This window comes from Amphichorda felina (assembly GCF_050947745.1).
Source record: "Amphichorda felina strain 45539 chromosome Unknown scaffold_2, whole genome shotgun sequence".
Classification (NCBI taxonomy): Eukaryota; Fungi; Ascomycota; class Sordariomycetes; order Hypocreales; family Bionectriaceae; genus Amphichorda; species Amphichorda felina.
Genome location: NW_028145048.1, coordinates 3,248,850 through 3,275,164, shown reverse-complemented (window position 1 = coordinate 3,275,164; position 26,315 = coordinate 3,248,850). Strand labels below are relative to the sequence as shown.

At 56.4% G+C, this 26,315-nt stretch overlaps 11 protein-coding genes across 11 annotated transcripts; 5 read left to right on the top strand and 6 right to left on the bottom strand.

Moving 5' to 3' along the window:
- Positions 1–1,283: 1,283 nt before the first annotated feature.
- On the top strand, positions 1,284–2,222 carry ACO1O0_002571 (aromatic alcohol reductase; the record flags this gene model as incomplete). Its single annotated transcript, XM_083192037.1, has 1 exon — positions 1,284–2,222. The coding sequence occupies one exon, from the start codon at positions 1,284–1,286 to the stop codon at positions 2,220–2,222; it is 939 nt and encodes a 312-aa protein (XP_083053251.1).
- A 166-nt stretch (positions 2,223–2,388) lies between these two features.
- ACO1O0_002570 (major facilitator superfamily domain-containing protein) lies at positions 2,389–4,139 on the bottom strand (the record flags this gene model as incomplete). Its single annotated transcript, XM_083192036.1, has 4 exons — positions 2,389–3,347; positions 3,422–3,682; positions 3,763–3,814; positions 3,885–4,139. The coding sequence occupies 4 exons, from the start codon at positions 4,137–4,139 to the stop codon at positions 2,389–2,391; spliced, it is 1,527 nt and encodes a 508-aa protein (XP_083053250.1).
- Positions 4,140–6,055: 1,916 nt separating this feature from the next.
- On the bottom strand, positions 6,056–7,035 carry ACO1O0_002569 (uncharacterized protein; the record flags this gene model as incomplete). Its single annotated transcript, XM_083192035.1, has 2 exons — positions 6,056–6,474; positions 6,534–7,035. The coding sequence occupies 2 exons, from the start codon at positions 7,033–7,035 to the stop codon at positions 6,056–6,058; spliced, it is 921 nt and encodes a 306-aa protein (XP_083053249.1).
- A 462-nt stretch (positions 7,036–7,497) lies between these two features.
- Positions 7,498–8,116, top strand: ACO1O0_002568 (uncharacterized protein; the record flags this gene model as incomplete). Its single annotated transcript, XM_083192034.1, has 2 exons — positions 7,498–7,941; positions 7,988–8,116. 2 exons carry the CDS (start codon positions 7,498–7,500, stop codon positions 8,114–8,116), a joined length of 573 nt encoding a protein of 190 aa, XP_083053248.1.
- A 1,021-nt stretch (positions 8,117–9,137) lies between these two features.
- On the top strand, positions 9,138–10,832 carry ACO1O0_002567 (ankyrin repeat domain-containing protein; the record flags this gene model as incomplete). The annotated part of the gene is made up of 1 exon (XM_083192033.1): positions 9,138–10,832. One exon carries the CDS (start codon positions 9,138–9,140, stop codon positions 10,830–10,832), a length of 1,695 nt encoding a protein of 564 aa, XP_083053247.1.
- A 241-nt stretch (positions 10,833–11,073) lies between these two features.
- On the bottom strand, positions 11,074–12,653 carry ACO1O0_002566 (Metallo-dependent phosphatase-like protein; the record flags this gene model as incomplete). Its single annotated transcript, XM_083192032.1, has 2 exons — positions 11,074–12,446; positions 12,518–12,653. The coding sequence occupies 2 exons, from the start codon at positions 12,651–12,653 to the stop codon at positions 11,074–11,076; spliced, it is 1,509 nt and encodes a 502-aa protein (XP_083053246.1).
- A 701-nt stretch (positions 12,654–13,354) lies between these two features.
- ACO1O0_002565 (MAPEG family protein) lies at positions 13,355–13,955 on the bottom strand (the record flags this gene model as incomplete). The annotated part of the gene is made up of 2 exons (XM_083192031.1): positions 13,355–13,633; positions 13,749–13,955. The coding sequence occupies 2 exons, from the start codon at positions 13,953–13,955 to the stop codon at positions 13,355–13,357; spliced, it is 486 nt and encodes a 161-aa protein (XP_083053245.1).
- Positions 13,956–14,417: 462 nt separating this feature from the next.
- ACO1O0_002564 (uncharacterized protein) lies at positions 14,418–15,412 on the bottom strand (the record flags this gene model as incomplete). Its single annotated transcript, XM_083192030.1, has 4 exons — positions 14,418–14,654; positions 14,738–15,080; positions 15,154–15,243; positions 15,321–15,412. 4 exons carry the CDS (start codon positions 15,410–15,412, stop codon positions 14,418–14,420), a joined length of 762 nt encoding a protein of 253 aa, XP_083053244.1.
- A 4,403-nt stretch (positions 15,413–19,815) lies between these two features.
- Positions 19,816–21,198, top strand: ACO1O0_002563 (uncharacterized protein; the record flags this gene model as incomplete). Its single annotated transcript, XM_083192029.1, has 5 exons — positions 19,816–20,147; positions 20,232–20,407; positions 20,487–20,915; positions 20,971–21,035; positions 21,094–21,198. The coding sequence occupies 5 exons, from the start codon at positions 19,816–19,818 to the stop codon at positions 21,196–21,198; spliced, it is 1,107 nt and encodes a 368-aa protein (XP_083053243.1).
- A 514-nt stretch (positions 21,199–21,712) lies between these two features.
- ACO1O0_002562 (Zn(II)2Cys6 transcription factor domain-containing protein) lies at positions 21,713–23,008 on the top strand (the record flags this gene model as incomplete). The annotated part of the gene is made up of 1 exon (XM_083192028.1): positions 21,713–23,008. The coding sequence occupies one exon, from the start codon at positions 21,713–21,715 to the stop codon at positions 23,006–23,008; it is 1,296 nt and encodes a 431-aa protein (XP_083053242.1).
- Positions 23,009–23,267: 259 nt separating this feature from the next.
- On the bottom strand, positions 23,268–25,144 carry ACO1O0_002561 (uncharacterized protein; the record flags this gene model as incomplete). The annotated part of the gene is made up of 3 exons (XM_083192027.1): positions 23,268–24,615; positions 24,697–24,804; positions 24,882–25,144. The coding sequence occupies 3 exons, from the start codon at positions 25,142–25,144 to the stop codon at positions 23,268–23,270; spliced, it is 1,719 nt and encodes a 572-aa protein (XP_083053241.1).
- Between the last annotated feature and the right edge of the window lie 1,171 nt (positions 25,145–26,315).

The following is a 26,315-nucleotide window of genomic DNA, read 5'->3' as shown; positions in this document are numbered from 1 at the left end:
GAATTTAACGTTTAAGCATGTAAGGTAAGTGGGTAAGTGGCAAGCCCAGAACAACTTGCCCTAGTTGCTCAGCTGCTCAGTCTGTAATTAATAAAGGGCAACTGCTACAGATCTAGACGTGAGATCTCATAAACAAACCATCACCGTGGAATCGCCCCTTCCTGATCTGCACCAACTTTCTCCCACAAAAGTCTCCGGTATCTTCCAGGTTGTCGCGGACGCCCTCAGCGAGAATAGTAAGTCGTATCCATCTCTATGTCCACATACACCCGGGAGGCCCTCGCCCGAGCTGTACCCTTTTCTGCCCAAGCCTATATCACAGACGACAAGCTCGCCCACAATGCTCAAGCTATTTCTTTCCTTACTCATCGTCTTAGTCGCTGGGCTAATATGTCTAGTGAGACGCCTCGATTTGATCGCTAGGGTGAAGAACCTGTTTGGGCAGTATAGGCCCGAGTACGAACAGGAGGGAGACTTCGACACAGACGAAGACGAGTTGATACACGGTAGCTACGAGGAGCAGCCGCGAGGAAGCTCGCAACGTGCGCAGGAAGTTGCGCGACGAAACCTGCCAAGGAGGCCGATTACTTCGGTACAAATCCAATTAAGGCCAAGATTCTACAGCATGCCAGCCCCTCGGGATCCAGATCCGTGGGTGGACATGGAGGAGCCTCTGCCGGTTTATGAGGCCGACCGCCGACCACCGCCTCCCCCATCTCTCCAGAGGGACCTGAATCGGCTTCTTGAGCTGCAACAGCCACAGCGCTACAGAGCGGGGCCGGAACCAGCCGACATCCCCCCAAATTATAATCATAGTAATTCGTCACCCCGTTGGCCCCCAGCAGACTCGCAGTGGCATCTGGCACACTGGGGTTTGGAACACTGGCTCGGTACTGACTACTGGCTGACATTCGAAAGTAGATCACCGTGTCCTATCATACCTCCCCCAAGCAGTGCGCCAACGACCCTTCCAGATTCCGCCTCCGCTCGCGTCCGTCAACCAGTCGCCGACGATAAACGATGCCCCTCGTGGCCCTCTTGGCCCTCTTGCCCCTCTTGCCCCTCTTGCCCCTCAGGCCCCTCAGGCCCCTCTTGCCCGTCGTGGCCAAGACGCAGAAGCCCCGCCACCTCCACCATATTCACCCCGACTCGCTCCCACGACTCCCACGTCACCACCTCCATACAGAAACACGACGAAACCTCGATTGCCCGAATCACCTCATAATACTATACCAACACCCAGCACCAGCCGCAACCGTTTCCGCCAGCCCAGACAAGCCATCATGTCCCTGAACAAGGTCTGCCTCGTGGGCGCCAACGGCAGCCTGGGCTCCGTCCTGCTGCCAGTCTTGGTCGCCGCCGATTTCCAGGTCACCATTCTCCAGCGTGCGTCGTCTACCTCCAGTGTCCCCTCGGCCGACCACCCCAACGTGACTGTCAAGGTGGTCGACTCGGACTTTGCCCTTCCCGACCTCACCGCCGCCCTCCAAGGCCAGGACGCTGTCATTGCTGCCTTTCCCATTCCCGGACGCCTCGAGTACCACCTTCGCCTCGCCTATGCTGCTGCCCAGGCTGGCGTCCGTCGCTTCATCCCTGCCGACTTTGGCTCCTGCGACGCCGCCAACCCCGAGGCACTCAAGCGCCTGCAGCTCTACCGTGACAAGGTGCGTGTGCGCGAGCGGTGTGAGGAGTTGGAGCGCGAATTTGCCTCCAAGGGTTTCTCCTGGACGGCCCTCGTCTGCGGGCACTTCTTTGACTGGGGCCTGCGGGATAACTTCCTGCACTTTGACCTGGAGAAGCGGGAGGCGCTGCTGCTCGACGGTGGCAACACCCCGGCGTCGGCGTCTACGTTGCACCGCGTCGGTGAGGCCGTCGTGGCTGTGCTCAGGAAGCCCGCGGAGACGGCCAATAAGACGCTCTTTGTGCAGAGCTTCAACCCAACGCAGCGGCAGGTTCTAGCAGCGCTGGAAAAGGTTACGGGAGGAGCGCCGTGGACGGTTAAGGAGACCCAGTCGGGGCCGTTCCTGGAACAAGAGCAGAAGAAAGTCGATGCGGGTGACAAGCACGCCATCGAGGAGGTTGTGTTTGCGCTGGGTGCGAGGGATGCGGACTGGACTGAGAAGCCCGGCTTTGCTATGAAGATGTTGGGACTTCAGGACGAGGACTTGGATCAAGTGGTGAAGCGGGTTGTCGAGGAAATCAAGGCTGCCAAGGCGGCCTGAGTGACGGATAATTGTTGGTAAAGATACGGCAAAAATACTCGATAGACAGACATGTTCATTCGGTTTGTATTCTCAATACAGATTTGCCATCCACCGATATCTGCTCTAATCCGTGAGTTCTATCAGCACCGTCCAGCCTCCACCCTTCACTATGCCACTGCTGACCTCATGCCTCCGATTTCTCGTTGGCTGAAGTGACAGTCTCCTGGCGCTGCTCCTCTACAACATCTTGCTCCGGGTTTGGCAGGTGCTTGAAGATGACCGGAAGCAGAGCCGCGAGCACGGTGCCAATGCAGAGAACCGCGGTCAACGTGCCAAAGCCCGCAAAGTTGCGAGGAGCCTGCGAGCTGGGCCACAGGTAGCTGCCATAGATGAAGGTGGTGTGGCCGGAGGCGTTGACAAACGCAATGGCAATGGACCGCTTCCTCTCGGGCCGCGCAAACGTCTCGCTGACCCAGTTGAGGATCAGCGGCAGCGCCGTGTACATGCCGCCGATCAGGAAGCACATCATGACGTACTTGGCCACGCCGTTGGTCACGGCCAGCGAGACGATGCACGTCACGGCCGACAGCCCGATGAGCCCCGTGTTGTGCCACCGCCGGTCCTGCGTCCTGTCCGACGTGTACGACCAGAAGAGCTGGAAGATGGCGCCGCATACCCAGATGGGCACCGTCATCCACTGCGCCTTGGTGCCCGCGTACCCGAGGTCCTGCAGGATCACGGGGATGAAGTACGTGATGGTCATGGCGAGGGTGTTGCAGATGTATACCACCAGGAAGAACCAGATGCGCTTGTCCGCGAGGACGGCCCTGAACGCCTGGAAGGGCGTCAGCTGGTCCTCCTCCTCCGCGGGACCGCGGTTCTCGTCCCGGTCGCGCATGATGCGCACGTGCGCGAGGATGCGCTGCTCGGGCGTGAGCATGCGCGAGTTGAGCGGGTAGTTGGGCAGCAAGAGGTACAGCCCGAGGCCGCAGGTGACGGTGATGACGCCCTCTATCAGCAGCAGCCAGCGCCAGCCGGGGATGCCTCTGACGCCCTCGAGGCCCTCGATGACGGCGCCGGCCATGATGCCGCCGAGGGCGGGGGCGACGCAGCCGGAGGTGTAGAAGATGCAGAAGCGCTTGCCTGGAGAGTCATGTCTGTCAGCCCCCATGTTGTGGTAGAGACAATACCTATATATATATATGATGACTACTTACCGACTTCCTTCTTTGTGTACCAGCAGGTCAGGATGAAGATGGCACCGGGGAAGAGGCCGGCCTCGATGGCGCCGAGGAAGAAGCGGCCGGCCATGAAGCCGGAGGCGTTCTTGGTCTGGGACATGGCGATGACGACGCAGCCCCAGACCCAGATGATGGTGGACAGGTAGATGGAGGGCTTGATCTTCATGAGGATCATGTTGGAGGGCACCTCGAAGATGACGTAGGCGAGGAAGAAGAGGGAGACGAGCAGGGAGTATTCTAGTAAGTTTTAGCTGAGGCACGATATACCTAGACGGGGCCATCGCAATGAATCTTGAAAGCCGGAGGGGTTGGCTCACGGGTATCAGAGAGTCCAAGATCGTCACTCATGCCAGCAGCATTGGCGTTGGCCTGTTCGAGTGTTAGTTACGAGCTCATCAGTAGGAAGCTCCCCGGCCAGTAGCCACAAAGGTGGCCTTACAATGTTGCCACGGTCCAGGTATGCCAGGATGTACATCCACCACAGGAGGGGAAGCAGGATAAAGTCTATCTTCCTGACTAGACGCTTCTCCTCGGCCGTGCCCGGGACATAGCTCTCCAACGCGGCGAGGATCTCTGCGTCCTGGGGCGATCCATTCTGGGCCTGGGGCTTCTTCTCGTCCACGCTCGGGGTGGAAGCGCGGTCTTGGGTGGTCGTCGGGACAATCCCGGCGTCCTTGGTCTCGGTGGGCTCCATGGCAGCAGTAGAACGTCGGCGCCACACGGGATGGAAGCAAGGCTGAACAATGTTCAGGATGCTGGAGAAGCTGACAAGGACGGGTTGACTTGTTCTAGTGGACACCCGGTCGCTGCTTGTGAGGAGAAGTGAGGGGACGGGTGAAGATCTCTGGGGGAGACCCAGATAAATACCCTCGACGGGTCACGACAAGGCTGGTATCTAGTACATTACCCAGTAGGTTGGTTGTACTCCGCAATGTAAGGGGATAAGTGAATACGTCCAACCTCGGGAAGTCGAGGCGAGCGGTATCAATGTAAGCGCGTTAACAGCTCGGAACACCACGGTACCAACCCATGAGGAACATGAGTTGCCCCCCTCGTTACCCCCATGCCAAACCTCCGCACCGATTGAACCCCAGCCCGGTTGGCACCCAACCCCCCGGCACTGGGCTCTCTCGCCAACGGTTGCCCACGCGTGCCGCTGCCCATGTCTCTCCTCGTTGCTGCCTCTTGCAGCCTAGTTCCTCTCGCTTTCTAGCCTGTCCTCGGGATCCATTGTAGATAAGGATCCCTGCCCCCCCGCCGTCTCCTCCGCGAGTCTCACGAGCCCGCTCTCTCGCCGCCCGCCCACGCGGCCAACCGGGGTCTGGCAGTCTGGAAGGCCGTTGAGTAGACTCGGCGGTGGACCTTCGCCGCTCGACTCCAGTCACCGCCGCCCTCGAGAGCTGTCCCCCACCGGAAATTGGCCGCCGTAAGCGCGGGCGCTCTGGGGAACTTTTTGGACGGCGGAGCCATGGCCCATGGGATCCATATACTAGTACTAGGAGTATCCATATTATGGGGAGCGGGCCCAGCGGGGTGGTTCGTGGGAATTTGGGGGATTCGTCAATGCGCTGCGGCGCCGCTTCGCGACCCTTGCAAGCTGTTTTGCCCGTTCTCTCACATCCCTGTGAGCGGCGACACCAAGTCCGTGGCTTGCCTGGCTCAGATGCGGGGAATGTTTATCTAGTCGTGATTGGCAGAGTAGGGGGGATGTCGTCAAGATACGTACGGACTAGGTATAACCATACTTTTAGAGCCCCCCCTATTTTACGACATAAAAACATGGGGGGCTTGTCCCCGTCGTCGGAGCTTCGGGGAGTCGGGGGGGGGGCGCGGTCATACCGCGCACATGCAGCTGTTATCATGTGCATGATGATGTTGAGCAGCAGTTGAGGTCGTCGGCCTTGGCCCAACATTTCCTAATACCGCTCCCTAGCCGTCGGTACTCAAGACTGGAATCCGTATTCCGTACTGACGCGTATCCCCGCGCACTTGTTGCAGACATAAGGCCCACCAAAAAGAAGCTATTGCGGACAGTACTATTACCGGTGGTGTGGGAGGCTGGCTGGATATCTACAATGCTAGGAAACGATGCCAGATGCCGTCGCTGACTTACTCTCTCTTCTGATAAAAATGTGTGCCCGGCAAACCGGCAGCCCGGTGTTTCAAGTTTCAACTCCGCAGACTAGTCCGATGTCGCTTACTTCGGATATCGGTAGTTAGCTTTGCATAAATCGTGGCCCCGAGAAACTGGTAAACCCTAATCTTGGACCGACCTCCGGGTATAGACCAGGGTCAGTATTCGGTAATATGCAGGCAGGGAGCGAATGCAGGGTCGAGAGCGGCTAGGCAAGAGTTAGGCTATCTGCATTACGCGGACAACAATTACTTCTACCATCTATTATGTACGTACCACACACTAGTAGTAATATTAATACCAGGCGGACCAGCCGTTAGGCTATGCTTGGTGGGTAATAACAAGATAACACGCGATGAACGCGGGGGATGATGGATGCACCGTTGTTGGGAACTAAGGGTTTAATACCCGGTTCACATGGAGTCTAGACCTCTCTACCTAGGATAATATTCTCCTTTTTGCGGAAGTAATCGGTGCTAAATGCCCTTGGAAAGAACAAAGTATATAAATGGATGATAGTATGCCTCGTCATCCGCCGGATCTAGAATCATCGGCACATATGTCGTGTGCCACTCATCCAGGAGAGCACGGTCAAAGGATTCCGAAATGAGGCCAACCTGTCGCGACTTGCAAGACTCCCAGTACCAAGGATACCACCCAGACTGGTTCCAGTCAATGATGGCGACGACCTTGGGGTTCGGCCCCGGCGACAACAGAATGTTGGGCGGGCAGACGTCGTTGTGGGTGAATACGATCGGTGTGTGAATGTCCCCGCTGATGTCGAGGTCGCATGCGTCTTGAAACCTCTGGACTGCATCTGGGCCCGCGAATGGGCCTTGGAGCTCTGAGCGGAAGCGGAAGAAGATATCATTCAGTTGGTGTTTACCCATGCTTCCTAGATCCATGCATTAGGCATACTTGGGTAGATGGTGGTACCGCAGGCGGCGTACTCACCAACGTAGCGGTCGCCTTCGAGCTCATTTTGCGACAGAGCCCTCCACGTATTCACCATGCTCTTCAGTTCCCTACAAACGGCCTGTCGCTCGTCCTCGTTCATTTTTGCCCATCTCGCCTGTAGACTATCGCCCTCGACCAAGGACATGTAAATGAATCTCTGTTCCCCGTCTTCAGCCCAGCCGAAGACCTCGGGGATCGGTACTCGGCTCTCGAGCAGTTTGCGCATCCGCATCTGGGTCTGCGCCTCGACTACAGTCACGTCGGCTCCATACTTGACAAACAGGCCGAGCGATGGGATGATGACGGGCGAAGGGCGGTTGAAATCGGTCGCGCGGACATTGCCCGACTCCACGTTCAGGGCCCTGATCTGTGATGGCGACGGAAGCGCTGATGCTCGCCGCTCCTTGAAGAAATTGGACTCGCGGAAAATCTTGGTATTGCTGGAGGCTGGGGGGTCTGGACATCCATCGCCTAGCCCTGAGGTCTCTCTTGTTGCCATTGAGCCAGCAGGGCGGCGAACCTGCGAGACTCCAGCGACGCTGTTGGGTTGCTGGAGTGTAAGCGTGGGCGTATGGGCGCGTAGTAGAAGTTTATTTGTGGTGCCCCTCGGTGTCACAAGGATCATATAATCATAGGGTCACAAGGGCTTACACTGGTTCACTTGCACACGCTGACGCGCACCAGATGCTCGCCCGCCGGAACAACCTTTGAGACTTGTGAAACTAAAGATGGCATTTCAAACCCCCAATGATCTGTTAATATATCTAGCTGCCGTCCGTGTTTAGCCGCCATGTGGAAATAGAGGTGATGACTGCTGCCTGCGATTTGCCCTTAGGCTGCCACCTTTCTCCAGGCACGATGTGATGCATTATGTGTATATACTTCTTTAGTTGCAAGGAGTCAATCACGAGTGAAACTTATCATTCACTTCTTCATTTCTGTAAACTAAAGATCCATCGCCATGCCACCCCCTACTCCTCCCCCACCGCCAGTTTCCGGCGTCATTCCTCGCCCAGCGGCTCCAAATGCACCTACGGTTCCCCCCAAAGGTCCAGAGGGAGCTTTCCTGGTGGAGTTGCTCGTATACAACGGTTCGCCTTTCAAGGACCACTGGGCATACTTTGTACGGTCGAACACTGCGCCGTCAAAGGGCGTCGTTCTCCACGCGACGGGCGACGTGAGGAACGGGTTCAAGTTCGAGATCAAGCGGGCATACGACTTGGACGAGACCAACAGAAAACCTGATCGGATCCCGCTGCAGTGGGTTGATGCCCGGTATTTTGACGAGAGAGCCATGTTCAACAATGGTGTTGCTATGCTTGACACTGTTCCCGTCTGCCGCTTTGAGGCGAGTGCGCACAAGGTCAAGGCACCTGGGAAGTCTTTGAATTCAACGGATAAAAAGGTACGTCTATCATTATTCACCGAATGCGACAGCTAACCAGGTATAGGCTGCGCCTGGAAGGAGGCTTGTGCAAAGGGACTGCCAGACATGGATTGTCGAGTCTGCCGATCAACTTGTCGCGGAGGGTATCTTTAACACAGAGATAGCTACTTACCTGCACGAAATTCAACAGTGATTATTTAGATATTAACTAAGTCATTGTAAAATTATTGTGTGGTTATTATGATGCAACGCATATGGGTCTTGTGAAGGTATAGCTTTTCGGCATATTAAAGACCATTCAAGACTATCTTATATCTTTGCAATTATAGCATTGTGGTATATCATGTGGCTTTGCCCTTTATTTTACACTAATTTAGGCCTTATGTGGAGATATATAGCGAATGGAGTTTTAGAGGAGACGTTTAATATGTCGAGTAACCGATTTCAAGAAACCGCGACTTTTGGTATTGTCAGTTTCGGCTACCCTTTGGTCAGCGTAAGGAGCATGGATTGTATGAAGAGATGATTAAGGCTCTCGACGAGTGGCAATTGCTCGTCTTGGGCGAGTACAGAACCTGAATGCAATACTTTCCGTGGATAATATCCACCGTACATAGTCCTGTTGTGTTGTTCCCATAGTATGGCCGGTATTAGGGATGGCTAACTGAACGCATTATTATCGACACATGGTTAGCGGCCGGGGTTATTTCAGGTGTTTCTCTATGTCAGGACAATGACCAAGTGCTGCGAAAACATCGTTGTAAGCTATAAAAAAAACCCAAGGTAAAGACACCCACGCCCTTGCGGTCACGATTAACGCCACACTGGGCCTTCTCCCGCGGCGAATCAGTCAGTTCTGAGAATGGATATATCCAAGTCCAGCTGTTCCACTGAGTTCTGATTACAGTTTCCTTGTGAACCTTCTCATCCAGAACAAGTATCAAGATCTACCACCACCTTAATTGCAATACGACCTGGGAGAGCCAAGCTCTCCGATCTAGATGCAGATGAACCAGGGCGACTGTAAGCACTAGGAAGCCGGACGGGATCACCGAGACATGTCTCCACCCTATACGTAAGCCTCATCTGCACCATGCTCAGCTTCAAAAGGAGTAGAGAATCGCCCGCTTCTGTTCTTCCAACAAATGTATTTTCGCTTGTTTGAGGGACCTTCACAAGACTCCACGGCCGCACAGTCACCACAAAGCGCCCCGATGGGCGTACCGGAAATACAGCCCCAGATGGGCGACTCCCACAACCCTCCTGTTGAGGCTCTGCACCTTTGTATATATGAGGGTAACCTTCCAAAGCTACGGCAGCTTCTCACCTTGCCTACTGTGAACCAGGATTTGAACCAACAAGATGGTCACTGGGGCACACCACTCCATGTCGCGACATGCTATGACAACTTGGCCGCGGTTGACACCCTCCTGCGAGCGGGAGCAGACCCTCTACTTCCTCTCAACAACGCTAGAGGTCTTTCCCCCTTGACCCTGGCTGCTCTCAATGGGCGTCGAGACATCCTCCAGCGCTTCTGGAGACATGTGCCTCCCGAGAAGGAGACCCATCCCAACACCGTCGTCGAGGTCTGGGGCTCCGGCTTCGTCCACGCTGCCACGTACGGCCAGGTATCCATCGTCGCCGAGCTTCTAGACTGGTGGGACGGCTGGTCTGCCGACGTCAAGGACGCGGCTCTTCTCTACGCTGCGGGGAGGTGGCAAGTGCACGTGGTGGATGTGCTTCTGAGCAAGTGTGAGTTCCACTTCAAGACCTTCGAGCAGGCCCTGCACAAGGCTGCCGGCTTCAAGTTCCCCCTGTACGAGGAGGAGGAGCGGTCCGGCGCGATACGGTACGAGGGCGTCGACTACCTCGATCAGCAGCAACTGCTTTCGCTCCTGCTCGACGAGAGGGCAGACGCCAACGATCTCTGGCACAAGCAGCACCTCACGCTGCTCACCGCCTCGTATATCGACCTAGCCGGGGCGCTCAAGGTTGTCCTGGAGGCCGGGGCTGATCCCAACGCCGCCAACGACGGCGGGCAGTCTGCCTTGCACCTCCTCGCGTCCCCCATACGCGTCAGCGACCAGGACGCATCCTGCCGCCTCCACGAGACGGGGATCCGTCTCCTTCTCCGGCGCAACGCCTCCGTGACCCGGCGCGACGAGGCCGGCGAGGCGCCCGTTCACTGGGCGGCGTTTGGGTCGAACCTGCACATCTTCCGGCTGTATCTGGAGGCCTGTCGCATGGACATGATGACTGTGGCTGAGCTGCGAAATCACCACGGGGAGGGCTTGCTGCACTTTGCGGCCGCGGGGGGCAAGACCGACATCATGGAGCTGCTCATCTCGTATGGGATGGACGTCAATGAACAGAACTCGAATGGCTGGACGCCCTTGATGTGTGCGCTGGCCCGGACCAGGGGAGGCAGCAGCACTGTGCCTGAAGCTCACGTCAAATCATTGTCCCAGGCTGTGCGAGCAGCCCGGCTTCTCCTCAATCACGGAGCTGACCCGGTCGTGAGCACAGATGAGGGCTGGAATCCACTGCACCTACTTGCAGTCTACCCCGATGGCGACGAGGAGGGCGAGGCGGCAGAGCTGGCCAAGGAGTTCATATTCGGAGGCGTGGATCCAAAAGCTTGCGCTCCGCTCTTGGACGATGGTCCCGTCGGTTCCTCTGCCAAGGCCGCACTGATGTGTACAGGCTACTGGGGCCACCGCCAGAAAGCGGCCGTGGAGGGTCCCGCGGGCCGGCAGTCGATGGCCAAGCCCAAACTCTTGGCACCGCTGGACTGGGCGACAAAGTATGGCGCCCTTGGCGTGGTGAAAGCCCTGGGGGATGGCGTCGATGCCCTGCCGAGATATCACGCTGAGCTGAGTGCTGAAAAGGAGGTGGCTGAGTTAGAGTAGCTTTGGAATGAATCCTGGTCGAAGACGATGGTGTTATCTTGGAGACCGTCCACCAACCGCAGAGACACATATTAATGGCCTCAGGATGTACATGGATGCCCAGTGGTCACATTAGTAGATGTTATGTACCATAGTAGTATTGAACGATATCTTATTGACAGTTATGTTCTCGTCATTCACGTCAACAAATGCACCCAAGATGGCATCGCAGCATCGGAAGCTACCTGGACACAGATCCCTATCATTCCGACTCCTCCTCCCAGCTCCGGCTCGTAAAGTGAGACTTGTACAGCGTAGAGGTGTCCAGAAGCTCACCCGTCGACGACTTGAAGAAGTCGACCTGCATGTTGTTCTCGTCGAGGAGCCGGATGGTCGCGTAGCTGAAGTCGTCGTCGTACGCAAAGGCGTTGTAGTCCTGCCGGATGCCCACCTTGGACAGGCCCTCGATGTTGCCCGCCCCGCCCGCGACGATGTACATGGGCGCCTTGGGGTCGTCCAGGCCCGCCGGGTCGGCCTTGCCGTCGTACACGGGCAGGAACCGCTGCGAGTTGTGGATGTGCCCGAACACGCCCAGGTCCACGTTGTACCGGTACATGAGGCTCTCGAAGGCCTTCTGGCAGGGCTTGCAGGCGCTGCCGCCGGCCGTGTACCAGGGACGGTGGCCGGCGACGATGACCCAAGGCGTGACGGAGCGGTCGACCGAGGAGAGGTCCGCCTCGAGGAACTCGAGCTGCTGGTCCTCGATGCCAAAGGGCCCGCCGTTGAGGCCCGCGCTGCCGCCGGGGCCGGAGGGCGCCTTGGGGAAGTCGGTCTCGGTGTCGATCATGACAATGTGGGCCATGCCGTACTCGAACGAGTACCAGAAGGGCGGGAGGGCGAGCTGGCGGGCGCGGTTGGCGTTGACCTTGGCGCGGTCGCTCTGCGAGTTGGAGGAGAAGGCGGCGGGCATGGAGGGGCCGAAGCGGGTGAGGAAGTCGGTGAAGTTCTTCTGGCCATCCGGGCAGAGGTTGGTGGTGTAGGGGAGCTCCTCGCAGGCGGCCTCGTGGTTGCCCGGGCTGGCCATGTAGGGCTTGCGGGCGGCGATGGGGGCGAGCTGGTCGTAGAAGTTCTCGAGGATGGCCTGGAAGGCGTTCTTGCCGTCGAAGAGGTTGGAGGGGTTGAGGGCCCAGTTGTCGGCGTAGCCCAGGTCGCCCGGGTGGATGACGAACTCGTAGTCGTCGATGGTCTGGGCCAGGCGGTGGATGGTGGTGTGGTTCATCGAGGGCGGGATCTCGGGGATGAGGTCGCGCTTGCTGGCGTCGCCCTTGATGGTGTAGCCATCCTCGCCGTAGATGCCCAGGTCGATGATGGCGTTGATGGCGAAGGGCGTCTTGTCTCCGGGGACACGGGGGCTGAGGAAGTGCTCGACGCTCGAGTTGGTGGACACGATCTGATAGTAGTACTTGGTGGCCGGGTCGAGGTTGGTCAGTGTCACCGTGTTGGACCACGTCCGCGAAGATGGGTAGGTCAGGGAGTTGGTCGAGCAGGCCTGCTGGGAAAGGGAGTCGGGCGAGGGACCATAGTTGACACAGGACTGGTTGAACTGCTGGTATGTGTTCCACGCAATAGTCATGCCTGACGCCATCAGATTCATTCATCCAAGCCACAGGGAAAGCAGATCAGTGCTGTGTGCTGTTAGTACTCACTGTTGGGCCCGTCCACGGCGATGCGCTGCTGGACCGGGGTTGTCAAGTCACCCGGCAGAGGCTGCAGGTTGGCCTTGGCCCAGGCGCCGATGACGAACAACGGCAACGCCGCGATGGAGGAGTAGAGAGAGTGCATGGTGTTGAGGGGGGAAGGGCGTTATGGCACAGTCTGGACGCGAGGGGCCACGGCGCCGCGCAAGGCCGCAGCAGACAGGCCTTATATACGAGCATCACGACGGAGTCTAAACAGGCTCCCCCGGGTAGTTCTGCAATATGGTGGAACTTTGGAAAAGAAGAAAAAAAAAAGAGCCTCGCCAGCATGGTCATGGACACTCGTCAAATGATGGCGCCACTCGTGGGAAAGGGGTGTACGACCATTGGCCAGTCGGAACGATTGCCCTACGTAGCTACGCATAGCTAACCCATAGCTACGCATGGCCCTAGCATAGGGAGAGACCCGTTTCTGGCAGTTCTGGCAGTTGGGACAGGCCTGATCCATGTGTGCCGGCACCTCCGGCTCGTGTGCCTGGGGACGAGTCTTCCAATCGATGCCGTCCGATGTGGCGCGTGACCAGGTGATGCATATGGGCTGGAGAACTGGCCGTCGTGTCTCCAACTCTTGGCTTATATACGGCAATCGACAGAAGGATCGCGTACCTAGTCACTGCATGTAGGCCTAGTCACATCGGTACTAGGCAATGTCCAGGCGAGGAAAAAAATTCAAAGAAAAAAATCCAGTCGACTCTTGATAGTCGGCGAGGTTGGATTTATCACTACTAATAACATGCGATGCGGCCTCTCACCGCCATCATGTGAAGCCCACCCTCGCTTGGGCGGTTACACATGCTTCATCCCAGCCTTGATCCACAGGGCCACGCTGGCCAGCGAAGCGACGTTCCAGAGCACGCTGCGAGCCCACGACAGGCGCCTGTTGCGGATGCCGACGTAGGCGGCGATAAAGGCCAGGCGGGCCAGGACGTAGCCGACGCTCAGCGCGTTGAGGGTCCGGCTGTCGACGCCCGCATAATTGGCCGCTGCAACGCCGCCTGCGAAGAAGCCCAGCGTCTCGAAGCCGTTGGTTGAGGCACCGGCCATGCGCAGGACGCGCGCCTTCCTCTACGGGAGCCCGTGTGTGTCAGTATGCATCCGTATATATGTATGTATTTTTGTATGTATGTGTGTATGTATGTATGTATGTATGTAGTAGCAGAGGGTGGGCTGGGAGACGCACAATCTTGTCGATGGATGTGTCACGGCGCACATTCTCCTGGAAGTTGCGCGGCGCCGAATTGTCGTAGACGGCGATGCCAGCAGTCGCCACAGCCAGGTAGTGCGGGGTCAGGCACAGGTACAGCGCCACGGGAACCGTCAAGAAGGAGTAGTTCTTGGAAGGGTCGAGGCCTCCGGCGACGAGGAGCGAGTCAATCAAGGCGGCCATGATCTTCGGCGAGAGTGAGTCCAGGTATGAGATACGAATAATCAGTCAGGCCAGGTGCCCGATATCAACAGCCGTCGCAGTGCCGTTGCGTTTTAACGGATCGACGGCATCCAACGTCCGGGGTAATCCAGAAGCAGTACGTAATTTGCCCCGCGGGCAATTTGGGGCACTCCATCGGAGTCCCGGTGTATCAAGCGGCCCGACCTGGGTGGTTGACGCTGGTTTGAGTATGATCGACCTTGGACGCGCTGGAGAAGTGGAGAGAGAGCTGCGTCAAGCTGGAAGGGGTTCATACTCCAACCTCGGCCCCCATGGTCCTGTTTGTCTGGCACCGTCAACACAAGGCCCTTGTGACTTGTCAAAGCGCTCGGGTCCTTGGGAAGTAGTATTAATAAAGCCACAATGCACCTCGCTCTGCAGCTCATGCTCTCCGATTGCCAGGATATATACATACATGCACCATCAATAGCGTGGCTTCCTGCCATACACGATCCTCACCCGGAAGTAGGGATGGTTTGCTCGCGACCGGAGCTCGCGCCGAAGCTGGGCGCAGTATACCGTCACCTCCTGCATCGTCCAGCCCAGCAGCTGGCTGGCCATGTACAAGACGTAGCCCTCAAAGTCCTTCTCGAGAGCTGCCAGCACGAATTGGCCGATTTCTCGCAGCTTGGGATCGGCCGGCCACGCCCCGATGGGTATCTATCAGTACGCGGCAAAAGGGCGAGTCAGCGACGACGACAGTGGATAATGTTGGATCCATGATCCCGTGTTGAATAATTCACCTTTTTGTTGACAACGGTTATGTCAACGAACCCGGCCTCGTCCATGTACTTTTGCTGCAAGTCGTTCTCGAGAATCAAAAACGTCTGCCCGAGCCTCCTCCCCCCCTCGATGAAGAACTTCCCCCACTCGTGCATCGCGCTCATGTCCGTCACGGTGCCATCGTCGCTCTCAAACATGGCGCAGCCCTCGTAGCTCTGCACCCAGCCGTCTGGCTTGCATACCATGTACGCGTCCCTAAAGAATGCCGCCCAGTCTCGGACGCTGCCGTGGAGGTAGCGCGTGTGGACAAAGTCGAAGGAATTAGGGTTAAAGGTCCACTGCTGATTAAAGTCCTCGATTTCGCTATCAGTGTAAAATAAGACCCACGGTCAGTCATTTCTGACACACAAAAGTCGACGCACTGGTCTCAACTTACAAACGCAGGTTAGGCGGGATCCACGAAGGTTGGATGGGGGAAACGTCGGTGCCGATGACCTCGGTCTCGGGATACTCGTCGGCGAAATCACTATGTTAGAGATTGGTGTAAATAACTAAATGCTCAAAGGGGGGGAGAGGCGCGTTTGTCGTACATTGCCCACACACCTGGGCGCATCGAGCTTCTCGTCAGCATTTTTCTTGCCCCAGTGCTTTCCTTTCGGACGAGGATATGCCCCCACCTGTTCCGGTACCAACATCGAGGACTTTTTGGATGCCCCTGCTGATGGGTGCTAGGCAGAGTTTGCCGTCGATGGTCAAGGACAGAAAATGGTGTCTAGAGTATGAGCGAGTGCTGTCCGAAGCGAATCATCAACCAGGCTTACATACACAATGTCCATAGATTCATTCTGACGTTCGTCATTAGACGCCCTATTGTCGTACAATTAGAGAGAAATGGACAGACGCAGCTGGTGGACGGTCATCGTGTACCAGTATTCTGCATTTCCCAGGTCGGAATGAAATGTGCGGCCGTGTATCGTGCGGTATTGGAGGATGCTCGAGGTCAACGAGGCTGAGGACGACATGTCATCCCCAGATTCACCAAACGCCGAGTCGTCGTCGTCGTCGGGGTTTTCGTCTTCATGATGCTGGTTCTCGACCTAGGTAATCCGCTCAGCTAACAGGTCCCCCACGAGAGGAAGAAACAGATGGAATCACTGCAAGTTGCTCCCAGTGCTCCACGGAGTGCAATGGTTGTTGATCGTCGGCGGCATCGGGGGAGGCAGGAGAGTCGCGCGCCCTGGGAGGAGAGTCGCGCACCCTGGGAGGAGAGTCGCGCGCCCTGGGAGGAGAGTCGCGCGCCCTGGGAGGAGAGTCGCGCGCCCTGGGAGGAGAGTCGTGCCCCTTGGGGGATGCCTTGCCTGAAGCGGCTCGAGATGGGGATGATTCAGCCGAGACGGGTGGCTCGGCCGACTCGTGAAGGGCCGCTGCGTCCGCCATTGGACATTTCCTACCTGGCTAGAGAACCGGAGGGATCAAGTCAGAATAGTACTATGTAAACTGGAAAAGGGATTGGAATGGGGGGTCTGTGGTACTTATCCTCTCATGGTCGCACAGATGCGTGCCATATGTGGTATGAATCATGTCTCTTCAAGGAACGGAACTGCAGTCTGCAGCCTCAAGCTAAGCAGTCCACTAGGCCATGCCGGGCATGACATGCATAATGCCACAGCGGCAAAGTCTTTGCTGATTCGCCCGTGTAACTTGATGGATGCCATTGCGCTTGCCAACCGTGAGGGGATCGGATATTGGGAGATTTAGGGTTGTTTTCTCGTCCCCTCGCCGTCCCATCGTCACCTTGTCTTGCCCTCTGGTTCGCTGGCCCACCTACTGTGTGACAGCCTGACCTGACCGGTCATGTCCATGGCGATGCTTACTCTCTAAAGAGGGCAGAGCCCGCATGATCGCGGGCCGCGGGGCCCTTTTAAGGTGGGAGCGCTTATTATTGTCGACGTAGGTACTCGGTATACTGAGAGGATATGGGGACGACTAAACAGAGCGGGGATGTCGTAGTTTCTTTAGGCCACAAATTCTGTCCATGTGCGCCATTTTCAGTGCATACAAATATGTTCCTATGACAAACATGGCCTAAAAGACAATCAACGGGAACCCCGAGTCGGCGACGAGAGCAGGCAGCGGTTACCGGTGGGGCCGGAGCCGGAGAGCAGAGCGGGGGAGCGGAGGACCGGGAGTCTGTAGGTGGGGCCGTGGGGTCGAACTCGGGACTCGGCGGTCTGAGCGACTTGAGAGACATCCCCAGCTGGCCGGCCAGCTCCAAGGCCCGTACTTACTACCAAGCAGCATACATACTAGCCACATGGCATTGTACTTACGGATAGGTAATTATTGGTGGGCCGCTCATCCGATCTGAGGTGTGCTCGAAGAAGTTTCCTTGGACCCCCAAGAAATCAATTGGACAAACAATAGGCCAATTGGTCTGCCTGGGCTATTTGTAACATCAATTGATGGCTGTGACAACTCCCTTTGTTGGGCAGAAATCCAATCAAGTCAGACATTTTAGCAAACGCGACATTACCAAGCAATCCCAGTTTTCTGGCACTTTTGAACCAATAAGAAACAATCTGAGACAAATGGCAGACTCAACAAACAAATCCTTCGCGTCTCCCATCCCCATGAGGGAAAAGCTGCGTGGACCGAAGACATGCAGAGAATATCGCCCCTTTAACCTAAGCACTTGCCACAGCTTTCCTTCATACGCTACAGGGGAATTTTACACGTCCAAATACCAGTCATGGACTCTTAAACGGTACATGCGGCCCAAGACGTCCCCGATAAAGGCTTGGGCCTTGTCACCGGCCTTCGCGATAACACCACGTTCCCCTCCTTCCTTGAGCTACTAGAGGAGTATGACCTTGACGAAGAATTATACGAGTCGATCGACGGGTCCACATACGTCCCCCGCAAGCACTGGTGCTTTCTCGCCGAGATTGCCAGCGTTGAATGCCTTACGCGCTTGCGGCTTCATCTCAAGGACCCGGCCGGACATGTAACGGCCGTCGCGTTCTACACCGGGGACAGCGGCCGGTCGCTGGTAGACCCTTTGCGTGTGCGGAAGGGCTTCGCCGTTGCGATTCTCTACGCGGAGCAACATGGATTCCTCGATATGTCGGTGGGAATCCGACAGGAAAATCCTGGGACGCTCCAGGTTAGCAACAAGTTTGCTTCTGCTTCCATAGCCACCAAAGGACTTTTTCAGATAACAGCTGACTTCTATAGATCTTCCCCGCTCCACTTGACAAATTGCTCGCCATAGGCGACAAAGTGCAAAAGTACGCCAGCGAGGTGAGCGGAAAGAGGACCTGTCAAGGCTGCGACCGGGAGGCCGAGACATTAAAAAAGTGTGCTGGGTGCGGTCTCGCCTGGTACTGCGAAAAGGTATGTGAATTCCCTTGGTACCCCTGCCGTAGTCCCTAGCGGTCACAGCATTTGAACCAGCGTGTTCTGACTTGGGGGTTCTTGATCAGGCATGCCAGGCTGTTGCTTGGAACGAGAAGGGCCACAAGGCGGATTGCAAGCTGCTGAAGGATCCGGATTTGAAATTACTACTTCAACTGCAGGCGCAAGGCTACAAAGGTCATCACCAATCCTCCGCCAGCTGAACAACCAAGGGCAGAAAAGCCGAAAAATGACGGCGTTGGTAGCAGTAGCAGGAGGTCCTACAATAGCACTACATAGGCACCTTATGGGCAAGTATTGTTAGAATCGTGAAAGACAGAAGCCGGTTTTCGCTAGTCGAAACCGCCCTGACTACTATAGCCCCCTCGGCGCCTCCTAAGAGCAGATGGGATCCCGTATTTTCCATTAGGTACAGTCGTCCTTGCTGAGAGTTGCGGTAACACTACCTATTTCCGAATCTTCCGCAACACCTATCCATACTATACCTCTAATTACCACGAATTCTCATCTACCCAAAGGGAAACGCGTTTCGCCACTAGCAATAAGTCATCTCTAGCCATCGTAAACTGGTCGCTGGGCATGTCAAACCCAATTTACTAACAGAAGGGCATGGTGCTTGTCAGTCCCGGGCCAGAGGAGGCAGACTGGCTCGGAAAACGCAGCGCGCCCCTGTGCATGGGAACATCATGAATTGCCTTATAAAATGCTTTTCTTTCTACGGGTACGGAGTACAGATACACGACATGCAGTTACCCCGCAAAGCTTTTCACACAAGTACTATTGGTGACCAAAATAGCATCAAATGATCTGCACACGCTTTGTAATTCGGAAATCCATCAGGCAAGGGTCTGCGCCACTGCCCACGCGGCCCGATCGGTGATCGTCAGGTCGGAGGGCCTTGGATCTTTGAAGGTTTAATTCTTGTTTAAGATTGTTAGAAGACGGTGTAAAAGACCTCCAGAAAAGAAGAGCCGAATCGGCGGGAATTCCTCCGGACCACCGAGACAGCACCAAGTCGGCTTTATTCTGATCTGGAGGCGCAGTGCACGACGCGTCACTAGTACTCACAATTCACGGGGCTCTCTCGCGCTTACACCCCCTGGCGGCTACTGCCAAATGGGTATGGGGTACGAGCATCTGAGACTCCCGGGCCCAACACTGCCTTGAAGGAATAAAGATTAGCTCGCCAGCCCCAGTTCCGTCTCGGCATCTGCTGGGTACGGAGCCCCAGGGGAGCAGCCTTAACCATCTAGGGACGCAGGCGGGACCGGGTGGAGATCCAGTCACGCCTCCTCCGATAGGCTGCAGTACTGTTTGAAGGCCGCGAGCTGTTCAAGGCATTGAGTAATGGTTGATGGCAATTGGCTCCCCACGCAGAGATTCTCCCCGAGGGCTGCTGTAGTAGTCCTAGCGTGTCATCACGACCGTGGTCAGTGCAGCAAAGCTCAGAATTTAGTCGAAGAGAAGCTCGTATTGATGATATAGCTGTCGTAGAATAACATCGAAGGAAAGCGGTGATTTATCGAGAGGCATCCGGGCGATCATGATGTCTGGAGTCCAAGTATAATAGACCGTCCACGGCGGGCTCTGAGACTTGGAACAATAGCCCTCAACTCTTCCCACTCACTTCGCACCTTCTCAAAAACCACCAAGTTTTACCAACAGCTTACAAGTTACCACCGTCATGTCTCTACTCAAGTTCGCCGTCGCTGCCCTTGCGGTGTGCGCGCCTCAGAGCGCTATCTCTTCGGCGACACCTCGTTCCCAAGGCCTACGCCTGATCAAGACTTCCGAGTCGGACGCTGGCACCTGGATGAGCACGGCGCAGAGACTTGCGCTGATCAAATCTGACAGTGGCTTCATCGACATCACCAACGCCAAGGTCGGGAAGACTGCCATCTCGGTCCAGTCCGACCCCAAGTACCCCGACAGCCTGAGCCATGTCGACGAGGTAAACACTTTGATCAAGACTGTCGACATGGACCAGCCCAAAGATTGGCTGGAGCACCTATCTTCGTAAGTTTCGTATGGGTTGCCTATTGGTTGCCCATGTTTATCCTTCTGTTGGATTTACCGTTGGTCTAAACATACACGTACTAGATACCATACCCGTCTGTGTGAAACCAAGCTTGGCGCTGAGGCTGGCAACTGGCTCTATGACACAATCAAGCAGATTGGATCCGTCAATGAGGCCTTCACGGTCGAGCAGATCAAGCACCCCGACTACCCCCAGAAATCCATCATTGCCCGTATCCCCGGAGAAAGCGACAACCTTGGTTCGTCTCAAATCCCTCCTTCTTAACTCATATGTAGAGCGGAGGTTCTAACCGTGGTCTCATGTTATGCTGCATACAGTCATCGTTGGAGCTCACTTCGACTCTGTCAACCAGGAGGGCGCCAACGAAACCGCTCCCGGTGCTGATGACAACGCCTCGGGCTCTGTCACCATTCTGGAAGCCCTCCGCGTCCTGGTGGGTGCTGGCTTCACCCCGAAGAACACACTCGAGTTCCACTGGTATGCCGCCGAGGAGCTCGGCCTGATTGGGTCTCGCGAGATCTGGGCCGACTACAAGGCCAAGGGCAAGAGTGTCGTCTCGTACGTCAACCAGGACATGACGGGCTACCAGCCTAGCGGCACCCCCTGCGTCATCACGGACAACACCCACAAGGGCCTCACCGAGTATGTCAAGCTGCTCGTGACCGAGTACACCGGTAAGGCCCCAAACACGGATGCGTGCGGCTATGCCTGCTCGGACCACGCCTCTGTCACGGAGAATGGCTTTCGTAAGTGTTGCCTTTCATGTTCTTGGTGTGAGTGGTTTAACTTACAATAACACAGCCGCTGCGTTTCTCTTTGAGGACCTCAATGACAAGAGCTCCCTCAACATCCACACGGAGTGGGATGTGAGTGTCTTTCCGCGAAATATCAACCCTTGGCCGCACGCACTGACACATATTCCAGACCCCCGACCTCATTCAGTGGGATGCCGTTGAGCGTCACATCAAGTTCTCCATTGGATACTTGGTGGAGGCTTCCTACCTGGATGCTACCAAGGCTCACGCGTGAGCTTGGAGGAATCGTTTGTCATGTATCCCCGTGCCATTGACTACCTTGGCTCGGGCGAGCACGCCTGCAGACTAGATGGGCAAAGTTCAAGCCCATGATTGAGCACGTTCAAGGGGCAGCCGTTGTATTATTAGCTATATTTACGATAGTAGTCTCGGATAAGTAGTGGGGGCCCTGACCGCCCAAATACAACATTTCTCAGAATGGACTATCTGAAATTTACGTAAAAATCTCTGTCTCTATAGAGTATTATATTATTGTTGTTGGTGTTGATAACATAAACAAGCTGATGTTGGCCCGTGGACTGTTCCTCGTGTATGGTCCAAGCCTCGAGGAGTCCGGGGTTCCGTATCACCACCTATGGCTGGCAGCGCTAAAACCCTCCGAGCATTCGGACGGTTCAGATGCACCACGGCACAGCCGCCAAGCTGACTTGGACTACCTAAACCACGTTTCCATTGAGCACGGAACCAGAGAAAATCCCTTATTCATCATCGAAAGCCCAACGGCCGTCATGCGCACGCCGAAGCCAGCCAAGCGATCTGCCTGCGACCGGTGCAGGGCGAAGCGAGTGCGATGCCCGCGCGCCCCAGACAGCGTCGAGCCGTGCGCACGCTGCGTTTCTCTCGCTGTGCCCTGCATCACCGCCTCAGCCGGCTACCCTGGGCGGCCGCGGAAGACGCCGCGCCTCACCGACCGGTCTGCGGCTGCCGTCGCCTCGCCTGGGTTCTGGACGACCCCGGGGGACGGCATCCAGATCGGCCTAGAGACTCGTGGGGTGGAGGCAGTGGAGGAATCTATGTCGGCAGACGTGCCATTTGACTTTGGCGATGCGTCGATGAGCGTCCTGGGGAACCTTGGCGTGACGGGGTTCTCGGCGAGACCTGCTGCTTATCCATCGAGGCGCGAGGCAGTATTCCCAGACCACTCGGATCCCTGGCCGGTGCACGGCGGCGAGGCTCCAACTTTCTTCGACTTGCCCCTGAGTGGGGAGAGGAGCCCAGTAGCCGGCGGAGGGCTCGACTTCCTCAGCTCCCCCCGGTGCGAGCCCAACCCGGCTCCTCCCGCCCAACGCCCGAGTGCGGCGAGCTCGCTGGTGCTGTTTGGGGAGAAGATGGAGCGGCGAGTCTCTGTTATTGACCCTTTTCTCGCCAACCCCCGTAATATCATCGATGACTGCCAAGAGGACTCTTTGGGGCTGGACACTGAGAACCCCGTCGCTGTGTTGCTCGCGCTCACCACAGAGTTCATCAGTATAATCGGGGACCTGACGGCGTCTGCGAATACGAGTGCCCCGCCTTTCTTGCCTGACCAGCTCCTCTCGCCGTCACCGCCACCGGTCGACTCATATACGTCTCTCAGCACGGAAAAGATACTGCTGGTGCTCTCAAACTACATCCAGCTGATGAGGCTCTACGATGGACTTTTTCATGATGTCTACCGGTCACTGAGCCAGGTCCCGCCGGAAAAGATCCAGTCAATCAAGGTCAAGGCAGTGCTTCGTATTGGGGGTATATCCTCCCTGCAGGACATGACAGGGAAAGCCTATGCCCAGGGCATAGTGGAGGTTATCCAGAGCCATATTTACACCCTGGAGCGTTGCATGGGGCTTCCAATGGTGTACTGTCTCTCGAGCAAGGAGGAAGATGTACCTCCCCAGGGAATATTTGCTGATGCGGGAAGAGCGCTGTTACTTCATACCGCCATGGCCCAAGAGGATGTTATATCACGGAGAGGAAACAAGGGGCCCCAGAAGTCGTTTGTGGAGTCCATACGAGAGAACATTAAGAACACGGTAGCTTTATTCTAGATTTGAGATTATGACCAAGAGGCCTATCCATTCCACTTATATAGCATGATTGAGGTGTGATTTAGCATTAGTTGGTGTGAGAGTGATTGGCATTGCCGGAACGCAGCCCTAGACTAACCGGGGACAGACCGGGAACTTCCTGACGGCAAATACTTGTATTAGTACAAAGAGACTACTACATGTGATTATGAGAGGGTGCCTGTTTATTGAGCAACGGGAGGAGGTAGGGAAAGCCCATATCAGCGCTGTCCCTGGATACCTATTTCCTAGCTTCTTGGCTCTGTGTAGGTATCTCATCTCCAGCTGTCTCTGCCTGCTTATCGCCATTGTCCTTCTCCTCCAATATACCAAACTCGGTATCGAGCTCCTTCCTGAGCGGCACCTCCTTGAGTAATGCGGCAGCGAGGAACCCCACGGCGCCAAAGGCAATAGCAACCTGCCAGGACCGCTGCAAAGCGCTACTCTGCACACCGATGACCTCCTTGCGCGCCTTCTCGGTGAGCGAGTCCAGGAAGTTGGCCGTAGCGTCTCGGTAGGCCCCGCCGCCCGCAAACTGGGCGGCCACCTCCCGGTCCGTGATGGCGCCCGAGCCCGCCAGCTGCTCGGCACGGTTGCTGTAGACGGCGCCAGCGATGGCGACGCCCCAGGTCACGCCGAAGCTGCGCATGAAGGCCCAAGTGCCCGTCGCGAGCGCCGTGTCCCCGTCCGTCAGCGGGGCCAGCAGGGCGGGCAGCAGCACGGGGATGCCCAGGCCGGCACCCATGGACTCGATGATCTGGAAGCCCACCCAGGCGCCCGTGCTGGAGTGCTGGTCCATGGTTGAGAACACGCCGAATCCGATGACCACAAGGGCGAAGGCGAGCACCAGTATGGGCTTGTAGCGTCCGAACTTGGTGAGGGCCAGGCCACCGACAATTGCCGCGGGTATCAATGCGAGGATGGTCGGCAGAAGCATGATGCCCGACCGGTACGGCGAGGCCTCGAGTACGCCTTGGAAGTAGACCGGCAGGAAGTAGAAGGCCCACATTGTGATAATGCCGTGGATGAAGGTGATGACGAATACGCCGGATGAAACCTGTGTCTTGAAGAGGCGGATGGGCATCATCGGATTGGAGACGAACCGCGAGGACTCGAGGGCTATGAAGCCCACCAGGCCAACCATGCCCACGATAAGGGGTACTAGGACTTCCCACGCAGACCATTCGTACTGCACACCTGCCCAGCTGAGGGCAATCAGCACAGAGCACGATGCCCCAATGAAGACGACGTTGCCCAGCCAGTCGAGGCTACCGAGCTTGGTGGCCAAGCCGTTGGCCCTGTCGTAGTTGACGTGCAGGAACAACACCAGCAGGACCAGCGCAGGGCCACCAATGGGCAGGGCCATGTAGAAGGCCCAGCGCCAGGTGCTATACTGGACAATCAGACCGCCAAAGAGCGGGCCGAGAGAGGTCCCCAGCGATATCATGCCGAACACGATGGCCATGTAGTTTCCTCTCTCCCGCAGAGGGACCAGGTCGCAGACAACCGTCTCGACTAGGACACTGATTCCCGAGCCGCCCACCCCTTGAAGGACCCGGCCGGCTATCAGCATGGTCATGCTCGTGGCCCTACTCCACCAACACCGCCTTGTCGTTAGCCTATCTATCTGTTTCACCAAAACAATGTGGTAGATCATGAGGGTTACTCACCCGCCGCATATGCCACTTCCGACCACGAAGGTGACAGTCGAGCCAATCATGGGCCACCGGCGGCCAAAGATGTTTGCGATTTGTCCGAACATGGGTTGCAGTGATGCCCTGGAGAGCAAAATCAGCCATTAATAACCACAACCATGTTACCTATATGCCACAAACCAGGGCTGGAGGAGGCTCACATTGTTAGAAAGTATCCATTAGCTACCCAGATATAGTCATCGCCACCATCAAGTTCCGCGACGATGACAGGCAGGACCGTCGAAGTGATTGTTGCCTCCAGAGATGTAAGCAAGCTAGTCAGGGATAGAACAAAGAGGATGGCCCAGAATCGTGGGCCCTTCCGGGTTGATTCGGGGTTCTTCGCCCTGAACTCGATGACCTCGCTGCTATCAGCAGATAATTCGGGGCCCCTCTTTGGAGTGGGCGCGTTATCTTGGGCCATTTTGTGCCGTGGAAGTGTTCGGTCAGCGCCGGGTGGGAAGACACAAGCAACTGCTTCTTGTCAGATATTGTGTCGCAGTCGCAGCGGAGTTGAGTGACCCGCCTTTGGTTTGGTTATATCTGGATCATGCTTTATTTATTCCACCGTTGTTGGAGAGAGTTCTAGGTGGCGTCATGTTATAATCTTCGCACAATCGCAACCCTCCGTGGTCAGCGCAATCTCGCAGGGTTTGTCGACTTCCTCGGAGGGTTTTTCAAAAACCCTGCGAGCCGCGGGGCTCCGGTTCTATGATACATTGAAGATGTCCTTCATCAATCAATTTGTCGCTAGAAATAGAATATACCAACTGTAATAAATAGGTTTGACCCAATGTCTCGACATGGATTCGTGCCTGGTCTCCTGGGTAGCCTTCAGCGCGAAGATAACCGCGTTATTCACCAAGACGTCGACTCCCGCAAAGGCTTCCCACACCCTCTATACTTGAGCCTCGACGCTATGCTGACTCACCGAGTATATTAGTAAACTTCTCGGCAAGAGCAGGAGGCGGTCGCCGGTGGGGCCGAAGCGAGAGAGGAGACTCGGAGACCGGGACTCCGTGGGGTTGCCGGTGGGGCCGCGGGAAGGATTCGGGACTCGGCAGTCGGCCGACTTGAGAGAGACGCTGTCGCCTCAGGGATCCAGTATCACCAAATAGAGGACGGATCTTTGTGGTAGGATTTATTTTGCCCACCAGCCTCAGCTTAGCCCGACCCAGAGGGCTCAACTGGTGGTCGGTTAGAAGGCATCAACATTGAACAAGTGCGCCAGTGGCGCCCTCATCACGATACCTCGAGATGCAATCGCTGGCGATGAGACGATCATTGTTACTGTGACGGAAGAAAATGGCGAGACTCTGCTGCAGTCGTTCCACTCGGTTCCATGGGGACGGAAGATGGCTACGCTCTACGAGCCGCGCGACGATGTTGCCGGTACGTGCCAGACGTGCAACGCGCCGAACATCCTATGCCAGCCCGCATACCAAAGTCCGCCCAATACGTACACGTTATATTCGTCTTACGCTCAAGACCGCCGCGTTTGGCTCGCACCCGACGTGCTACGTCGACAGCGGCGTGTGCAACCTACCCGTGGCGGACTGGGTGCAGCTAGTGATTACGTTCCGAAACGACCTGCT